This window comes from Oryzias melastigma, unplaced genomic scaffold (assembly GCF_002922805.2).
Source record: "Oryzias melastigma strain HK-1 unplaced genomic scaffold, ASM292280v2 sc00355, whole genome shotgun sequence".
NCBI classification, from domain to species: Eukaryota; Metazoa; Chordata; class Actinopteri; order Beloniformes; family Adrianichthyidae; genus Oryzias; species Oryzias melastigma.
Window position 1 is genome coordinate 154,483 of NW_023416953.1, and position 10,340 is coordinate 164,822.

At 42.2% G+C, this 10,340-nt stretch overlaps 1 protein-coding gene across 3 annotated transcripts; it reads right to left on the minus strand.

Moving 5' to 3' along the window:
- Positions 1–4,108: 4,108 nt before the first annotated feature.
- On the minus strand, positions 4,109–9,490 carry LOC118598347 (uncharacterized protein K02A2.6-like; the record flags this gene model as incomplete). 3 transcript variants are annotated; one of them, XM_036211000.1, is given in 4 exon segments in its annotated part: positions 4,109–4,612; positions 4,695–4,737; positions 7,123–7,199; positions 7,803–9,490. In XM_036211000.1, a coding segment is annotated over 1 exon segment (934 nt), but the record flags the coding sequence as incomplete, so codon positions are not given.
- Between the last annotated feature and the right edge of the window lie 850 nt (positions 9,491–10,340).

Below are 10,340 nucleotides of genomic sequence, written 5' to 3' on the forward strand. Positions count from 1 at the left end.
ATATATATATATATATATATATATATATATATGCATATATACATGTATGTATGTATACACAAGCACACACATATAAATATGTATGTATGGAGAAAAGAGGCAGAAAGAGTTGACTCGCTTTTACCCCGATTTGTTTAAGTCCAAGCCCACAGCTGTACTGATCATCTGCAGTTCTTCAATCCTAACTGTGTTTCGTTGCTGTGTACCTGAGACATGTGCAATGACAATAAAGTTGACTTCTATTCTATTCTGACCGCTTCAATTCTCCAGCAAAGCAGCACTGCAATGGACTATTTACGTCATGAATCTGTACTGGTAGAGGTGTAACGGATCAGAAGCCACGGTTCGGGACACGTGTGTACCGCGGACCACTCCAACCCCCACCCCCAGCGAGCGCACACACCTCGGGCTCTCATCATTTTAATCAACTGTCTCGTCAAATTCATGTAAATTCTCTTTGTTTTGACAAGCGCTGAAGTAACGGCTTCAGGGTTATCTTAAAGTCTATTCCCGAATCTCCCGCTGCTTGTGGGCGGAGCTTCCAGGGTTTTTCCTGCATAGAGAATTTGGTGTTGGCCGCCACCAGCTCCTGGGAAATGTGGCTGATTCTAGGAGCCCAGACTGAGAGAGGACCCACGGAATGATAACAAAATGATACAAGAGAAAAAATAATTTTAGTAAACCAATAACCAATATATATTTGAAAATATTTTGTGATATATTTTTATATTATATTAAAAAACATTGTAACTTTTGTCACAACTTTTCATAAAAGCTGTGGCAACATCAGGTGTTTTAGGCCCGCAATAATCACAAAATTCTGCCGTGAAATCCTGGAGGGTCTGATTGACACCTCCCCCCGCCCCCCCGCATACACACAAACACAAAGGGTTTGGCGGTTTTTCACAGCTTGCGGCGGTTTTCTGATAACTTTTGGACTGGAAAACTGTGAGACTATCTGGCAACACTGCTTCAAACCCCCCTTGTACAGTGCAGCCATGACGTCTTTGTAACGCGCTCGTTGACTCGCCACTTCCGCGCTGTAATCCTCAACAATACGTAGTGCTGGCCTTTATAGAAGCGTTTTCCCCTGCGCCGTGCCTCTCTGATGAGCAGCTCCTTCGTCGGTAGTGGTGCAGGCGGAGGATGACAGGACGCGGCGGCTTTCCAGCAGCTGGCTTGGGCGCTAGCGATCGATGGGGTCTGTCTATTTCAGGGAGCGATGGTAGAGTTTCCCTCCCGAATAAGGGAGGAAGCAGTTGAGAGAAAAACTCAGTGGAACTCCCGCGCTCGGTGGATTCAGCCAATCCAATGATGCAGAGGTTTTGACGACGGTTGCGGTTTTCCAGATCAACAACCTTAGCCTTTAGCTTTGCGTTCTCATCCCGGTGTGATGAGCAGGCATTCTTCAAATCCATGACGCGCTGTTTAGTAATGTTACTAAAAACACATTTCCCACTATTTTCCTGTAGAAAAAGGAGTCCAACTTGACATTTTTATTTGTAGTGTTTTTTTGTACAGCTAATGTCAATAAAGCTCAGACAGGAGGCATAGCTGTGTAGCTGAGAGTGATTTAGGGCTTGAACTGAAAAGCTCGAATAAATAACAAACAGCACACCAAAACGATGATAGCGAAAACAAAAACACAGAAGATGTGGAGCAGAACCCATGCTGTTTTCTGGACGGCGTTTGTAGATTTCTCTCAAATCCTGGTATGTTTGTGTGAATCAAGGATCACACAGAATGGAACGCAAACACAGCCTTTTATTGAGATGCAGCGATCGTACATCAGATCTCACAGTTCTCTGGCGAACAGCCCCCTTCCTTGCTACGGTGTCCTGCAAGGGTATAAAGTATACAGCATTCCTTCTAGTGTGAACAAATCTAAGGAGAGGCGTAAAGAAACAGAAAAAAAAGTTGATCAGTCATCCATACTGATTTAATCCTTTAACACCAGTGACACTTAAACTCAAAATCTTTAACATACTGTAACTTGTGTTAACAATTGTTAAATTACTGTAAATCAAATAACACAAACACTGGAGCTCAGGTGTTAAAGGATTAACAGCAAAGCATTGCGTTTGTTCACCATATAAAACATACTTTTGTGCGTTTTTTTTAGGTACTGGCACTTCTTCTTCCAGAATTTCCCCAACTTCAGGATCCTGCTACCAAAAAAACATCACATAACTTGAATATAAGGGTGTGTATTTTTCCTCTCAAGGTTTGATTATGCATCTCAATACGTCCCATGAATTGAGACTTAAAAGATTCAACTGGCTTTGGTGATACGATACACTCCAATTATTTAATCTAAGATACAATCTAGATATTCATTTGGATATTTAAAACTATAAATGGAAATACCTTTTAACAGAGAATAACAGTCTTAAACATTTTTTTTAATCATTGGTGAACAGCAATTGGTTCATTTGCTGCTGTTTATTTACATGATTTGACCCAAAAATCTGAGTGTGAAAAAATTTAATTTTTGACAAGAAGTGTCAAAAATTACTGAGAAGTTTCAGATTTTTAAGGCTCAGATATGAAAATTAAATACATTTTTTTAGTTAACTGCATGTTTAAGGAGAGGTCATACTGGAGTGAGTTCAGGTAGTGATGCCAGCAGGATTGCTTCTGCAGTGGAGACTTGAGGAGCGGACTCTCCTTGATCTGCTCTTATGGGCTCAATTGCACTGGCCCTAAAAACAAGCAGGTCCAGATTGTAAAAAGCTGAGATGTGTTCTATAGAAATCGTCTGTAGTGAGAGAACGAGTGTGTGTGAGTTTGGGTTACATTGACGCCTCCTCACGTCTGTCTTCCAGCTTCTCTAAGAGTTCTTGCTTCGTCAACTTGGGTAGAAACCTGAACCATATGAGACGCCAGGGCCTTCTGGAAGTCCTCCTGTTGAGATAGGCGGGCTTCCAGTCGTTGCAGGATGGATGTTAAACCACTGCTCCCTGCTGAGTCCATTCTGGCCTGTTTGTGCTGACACAAATGCAGAACACAGGACAGGACTCAGATGCAGAGCTTAAGGATTTAATTCCTTGGACCAAGAGAAGAGCTTGCTTGGCAGGTAAAGGCACATGACAAACAGGCACAGGACAAAGGGAAACACAGGCTAAAAATACATGAGGAGGGAGAGGCACAGGTGGGAACGATCAGGGAAAATTAGGCAGACACAGGAGTGGGGGGCAGACACCGCAGGAAGAGGAAGGTCTGGAATTCATTTCTGGTTAAAGTGTCTGACTTAGCAATAACAGGGATGATATTCACCTAAATGAGGATGCCATTGATGAGGCCTGCAACTTTAAGATACGGCATTGGAGCTGGAATTACCGCGGCTGCTGGAACCAGACTGGCCCTCCAATGGATCCTCGTTAAAGGATTTAAAGTGTACTCATTCCAATTACAGGGCCTCGAAAGAGTCCTGTATTGTTATTTTTCGTCACTATCGTCCCAAGCCGGGAGTGGGTGATTTGCGCGCCTGCTGCCTTCCATGGATGTGGAAGCTGTTTCTCAGGCTCCCTCTCCAGAATCGAACCCGGATTCCCCGTTACCCGTTGTCACCACGGTAGGCACAGAAAGTACCATCGACATATATATATATATATATATATATATATGTTATATATATGTATATATATATATATATATATTGACCTTTAATATCTTTAATATCCAACTTGACATTTCCATTTTGAAGTGGGTCTTTTGTACAGCTGTCAATAAAGCTCAGACAGGAGGGTGAAAAAAATAAAACATTTTAGAAGAAATGTAAAAGTTTCTGATTTTAAGGCTCAGATGGTAGGCATAGATGTGTAGATGAGATTTATTTAGTTTGAACCCGAGATACAACTACGAGCTTTTTAACTGCAGTATTGTTATTTTTCATCACTACCGCCCCAAGTCGGGAGTGGGTAATTTGCGCGCCTGCTGCCTTCCATGGATGTGGAAGCTGTTTCTCAGGCTCCCTCTCCAGAGTCGAACCCTGATTCCCCGTTACCCGTTGTCACCACGGTAGGCACAGAAAGTACCATCAAAAGTTGATAGACATTCGAAAGAGACGTCGCCGCCACGGAGAGCCAGCGATCGGCTCCAGGTTATCTAGAGTCACCAAAGGTGCCGGGGCGCCCCCGGAAGAGCAGCCCCGCATGGGTTTTGGGTCTGATAAATGCACACATCCCCGCAAGGGTCAGCGCTCGTTTGCATGTATTAGCTCTAGAATTGCCACAGTTATCCAAGTAACGTTTGAGAGATCAAAGGAACCATAACTGATTTAATGAGCCATTCGCAGTTTCACTGTACCGGCCGTGTGTACTTAGACTTGCGTGGCTTAATCTTTGAGACTAGCATATGCTACTGGCAGGATCCACCAGGTAGCCCCCGCCGACAGCGTGGGCAGAGATGGAGCGAGGGAAGTGGGGACTCCCCGACCGCCTCCACCTCTGTTTTCGCTTCCAGTTGTTTTTTGAGGCTGGAGTTGTCCAAGCGAAGCATTGTTATCTCGTCTACGGCGTTTACAAAGTGCCTCATCTGGACGTTTCCGGCCCTCAGCTGAGAGAAGCTGTGGTCCAATTCAGCGATGTTCTCCGTCATCTCATTTTGTGATCTGCAAAGTCATACAAAGAGGCTGATCAGCATGGTGTTTTTTTGATTTTGTCATGTGCTTTTGTTCACTTTGTGGGACTCACATTTCTTCAAAATCCATCACGCTGCGTCTTCGTTCCCAGTGCTCTGGGTTAACACACAATGCAGAAAAATCAACAAAGTTAGGAAGAAACAAACAACTAAATGTCAACTATGAACTGTTCAAAAGTACATTTATGTCTCAACATTAGGGCTGCCCAGTGGAATCATTATTGCAACGCTGAGATGACTTGCAATAAATTAACAAAAAGCTAAAAAATGTATAAATTATTTCAATTTTCCTTTTCCGTCCACATGGGAGTCTGCTACTAACATAAAACATCCAATTGATCAAATGCGTAGAGGACTCACTTTAATTTGTTAAATACATTAAGATGCTATGAGATCGTATTTAGCATGTGTGTAAACATTTAAGGTAACATTTATTGCAATTTACGGCATATTTTTTGATAGGAGATTGGAGATAAAATCTATGTTTTAACCTTTTGGAAATATTTTTCTTTTACATGTTGATTAATGGCTGATTCAAGTTTAGCTTTGGACAACAAATGCTTTAAAAAATGTATTTTTATTGTCGTAGGAAAGCATTGGAACTCTTTTATTTAAGTGCACACATTTATTTAAAAAGAGAGACGTTCACTTTAGATCTTTAGACTTTATTTTATTGTATGAATGCACTATTCCCATTCTGAGCATTATGTAAGATTATGATATCTATAGAATTCAACAGAATTTCTTAAACATTTGAGCGCAAAATAAATGAAAATAAGTCAAAAACAGACATTTTTTAAACTATAAATTTGTTTGTAAAGAGGTTTGTAGGTTTAAGGTTAGAACCACCTGTTTATTACACATTTTGATAACCTAAACCTCAATATGTACACTAGCAAAAGTATTGTCTCATCCATCCAAATGATCAGAATCAGGTGTCCTTATTACTTGGTCACAGGTGTATAAAGTCATCACTCAGACATGGAGCAGTGGAGTCTCCTTCTCTGGAATGATGACTCTCACTTTTCTGTCTGGAAATCTGATGCACCAGTCTGGGTTTGGAGGTTACCAGGATGAGGTTTGTCATTTGTCCCAACGATAAAAGAACCTGTATTGTTTGTGGAGCGACAGAGCCACACGGCTGCCAGCAGACCAACCGCACTGAAGTTTCCCTGTAAGTGCCACAGGGAAATGATTCACCTTTAATATCTTTTAGTTTGTCATTTAAGCCCTCATAAACATGAATAAATCCAAGTTCTTGTGCTTTTCTTCTTAGATCGTGTTTTATATAACTATTCATTTGATACATCTGAGACCCCTATCTCACTGGAACGATCCAAACTTTCCTTAAAAACTCATTGTATATAATTTGGTCCGTTTCCTTCCCTGTAGTTCATCATCATTCCACATAGGGACATTTTGACATGTCTGCCTCCTTTAACCCTTTTAGCTCCAGTGTTTATGCTCTTTGATTTACTGTAACTTTTCAAGCTTTAACATGATCAGCGTAATTACAGTAAATTCTGAAGGAGAAAAGCAGCGCGAGGTGCTTCCTTCCTGAGCACACGTCAATTTTTTTGCATCCTAAAATAACGTTGTGAGCAAAAAATTACCCATAATTTACTATATATATTTTTTTTATCTTAAGTAAAAAAAAATGAAATTTCTGTCAAGTCTTTCATGAAGTGGGCTTTACATTGTTAAAATTCAAGGTTATTTATTGTTCTGCATGTTTTTTTCTTTTTTGCCATATTTGTGTTTGAACAATCTGCGTTCAACTATGTAAAAACATGTTAGAAAAACTGAATTAATTCTCTGGATTCTAAGGCCAATCGTTGGGCGAAGGTGGGGTACACCCTGGACAGGTTGTCAGTAAGGCCACAAAATTATAAACTTTCATAGCTAGGGACACTAGAGTAACCAATCAACCTGAAAAGCATGCTTTTCATTTGTAATGTTACTAAACACACATATTTCCCACTATTTTCTTGTAGAAAAAGGAGTCAGAATCAGACTTGACATTTTTATTTTAAGTGGGTTTTTCTTTGTACAGCTGTCAATAAAACTCAGACAGGACTGTAAAATAATAAACTTTTGACAAGAAATTTTAAACTTTCTGATCTTTAATGCTCAGATATTTGCCATCGATGTGTAATTGAGAATTCTTTAAGCTCTGAACTGAAAAGTTTAAATGAATAAAAAATAGCACAAAAAAACAATGAAATTGTGGTAAGTGGAAAAAAGGATAAGTAGATCGATTGCACACAAAGGCAGGGGGCGTGGTTCAGAGTTAAAAATAAAATTTTATTACAAAAATTCTAAAAATCAATTAAAAACAAGCAATTTCAATAAAACATTCACACAAACTAAAAAGGGGAAAGATCCGGTTAGCTGTGGCCCGTTCGCTACGCAAGGTGGAGGCCCCCAAAACAAAACAACTAAAATGTAATTCACCCCAAACACGTGATATGACACACTCACACGTGAATCCCTTCACCAGGACACGACACTCCAAACGAGGGAAACCTCCACCTGGGCACAAGACTGGGTCCTCAGCACTGAGGGCAGGGGGAAAAACAAATAATTAAAATCCACGCACAAAAAGAAATATAAATAAAAAACAGAACACTTTAAGGAGAAGTGGGAGCTGAGCTGATCGGCTCGTGCAGCTCCACTTCACCAAATAAAAACAAAACAAAACACAGTGCTCATTCAATAGTTAAAATCACAACCTTAAAAGCACCAAGCTAAAAGGGTATTTCGTTAAAAGTCTGGAGATGAGAACCGCTCGTGTTCTCCAGTGGGGGGCAGAGTCCGGGGGTGCCCTGGTATGTCTTCCTCCTGCACCTCCGACGGACGTTGCAGGGAGAGCCACCCCAGCAGAATCCTTGCAGAATCCAGCGTAGTTAAGAACAAGCGATGGTGAAGTCGTCCAGAAATTCAGATTTAAAAAAACAGCAGCTGCTCCAATATTAGCGGGAGCACCAGAAAGTCCCTGGCCGACTGTTTGTCACTTGAGAGGAACAGAATAGCGGCACGCGAAATGCAAGGGCTTTATTGCGAGATTGGGCTGCGGTGTTTTCCGGAGCTATAAAAATCAAACATGAGCAATGTGAAGCCCGCCGACAGCTTCCCAAGGCAGCCTGCCACCGCTACCTTACCTGTGAGGCTAAGCGGAAGTGCGCACCAGGAAGTGGGCGGTCCCAGAGACCAGAAGATGCCCATGACGGCAAATGGGCCGCTTCATCATTTTATAGTGTCCCTAGAGGCCAGGGACTGCAATTACCCTTCCAGACACACCTGCAGCAATCTATCCTGCTACAATAGCAAAAACACAAACACAAAAAATATACAGCAGAACCCATGCTGTCTTCCAGGCGGCGTTCCTTATAGTGTGAACAAATCTAAGGAGAGGTGTAAAGAAACAGAAAAAAAAGTTGATCAGTCATCTGTCCTGATTTAATCCTTTAACACCAGTGACACTTGTGATGTATTTAATATTATTAAATAACCGCTAAGGTTTCCAGAGACATTGACGAGGCGGGAGCTTCGTGTGGAGAACGTGTTTTATTGTGTTTTTGCGACAGCCGTAAAACGGGACTACGGATAGCAGTAGGGACAATTATAAAAGCGATAGCTTAATTCCCCGTACATTACATCCCCCTTTCTCAGTAATAAAATAAAGAGATGAATAACAATAACAAAATAAATGGCTATCCTTGTGCTCTAAGCGTGAAACTCAAAAACATTTCTAGTTTGGTTCTGTCAACATTGAATCCAAAATCATATATAAACTTTTCAGATTTTATCTGATAACAACTATCTTGGGAAGGAGAGGTTACCAGCACATCACTTCCATCAGACGTCTGTACCACGTCTGTCCCTAGCTTCACCTTGTCACTAGATGTACCCAATTTACAAGTTTAGTTTATCAGGAGGCTTTACTGCTCTGCCACGTCTGGTACGATAGAGTTCACTCGTTTGGTGTGGCGCCCACAGGGGAACCACTGCAGGTGGAGGCGGTGGCTCTGAAGGGGCAGCTGCATACTGATCCTCTTTGACTTCCGGTGTCCCTGCAGGTTCACACCAGGGCTCCTCATTGGGCATGGTGTGGCGCAAAAGATTGGCAGCAGATGTGCTAGTGCGCAGATGTTGTATGTTGCGACGAAACAGCTTGCCTTTGCTGTCCACAATGTAGGAGCGTGGAGCACTGTGTGGCTTAACGACGACAGCTGGGGACCACTTCCTGTTTCCAGGATGTGGTGCCATCCTGACCTCATCTCCGGGTTGCAACTCAGGTCTGATGCTGCCCGCTCTTCTGTCGTGGTAAAGCTTCTGGGTGTCTTTTGCCTTGTCTAGTAAATGTTTCACTTTATGGGAATCGAAGGACATGGGTTTGAGCAGTGCTCGGGCTGCAGGTAAGTTGTTGCGAGGCCTCCTGCCCATTAGCAACTGGGCAGGCGACAGTCCAACAGACTCGAGTGGGGTTGTCCGGTAATCCAATAATGCAAGATATTTATCCGTCGCTTTGGTCCACAGTCTTTTAACAGTTTGTACTGCCCTTTCCGCCTCACCATTAGAGTGTGGTGCGTGCGGCGAAGATGTTTTGTGCTGAATTCCATAGCTTTGGCAAAACTCTTTGAACTCTGCTGACGTATACTGTGTGCCATTATCTGTTTGTAGGATGGCAGGAATGCCATGCCTGCTGAACTGAACTTTCAGCGCCTCGATGGTAGTGCTGCTGAGCTGATCTTTTAGCTTGTCTGCTTCAATGAATTTTGAATAATAGTCCACCAGTATGATGTACTGCTTACCCTCAAACTCAAACAGATCGGAGCCGACTACTTCACAGCAGTGTTATTTTGGTGACGAAATATTTTCGTCATCGTCTTCGTCAACGACACTATTTACCCAACGAAAACGAAACTAAAACTCCCACCCAGACACGAAAACTTTAACTAAATTGATAGACTTTTTTCGTCAACGAATAAAGACGAAACGAATATGCTGTTCGAAGACGACATCCAATCATAGTGACTGCTGGTGGAGGAGGGCGGGAGCAAATTCGGAGCGATCCAATCAGAACACAGAGCCCTGCAGCCCGCCCGGGAAGACGCTAATTCAATGAATCGTGTCTGTGATATAGGTGAAAATTGTCTAATCGAGGTAGAAAAATAAAAGTACATATATGGACACATTTTACATTTAACACGACCTTCAATAAGACGTTGTGTGGAGCGACCATCACAGGCAAAAACACCAGAAAACCTGAGGCGACTTTTGCAGACAAGCCAGCCTGAAATCCAGCAAAGGTAAACATACAAACACGATTATTTCCAGCGTATTGGGCTGAATCCTAATTCCTCCCCGACCCTTCAAACTGTTGTGGCATTTTAAAGAGTAGGATTATCTGACATAGTTGTTTTAATGAGTTACTCTCGCCAAGCTAATTAGCGCCGGTACTGCGTGGTGGAGAAGCGCTTTTCTTCACGCGGGTGAAGCTCTGAAGCTCAGAGGTTTACATTTAAATGTAAGTCTGGCTTTATTGTTTTAGCATGACGTTTGTAAAGTTATAAATCGATGTTGTTGTGTATTTCCGAGCGCTAGGAGCCCCGCTGCTTCTTCAGATCCACAATCAGTCAACGTTTTAATCTCCAACTCCACCACGTCTTACATGACAACAGCGCCCTCTATTGGCC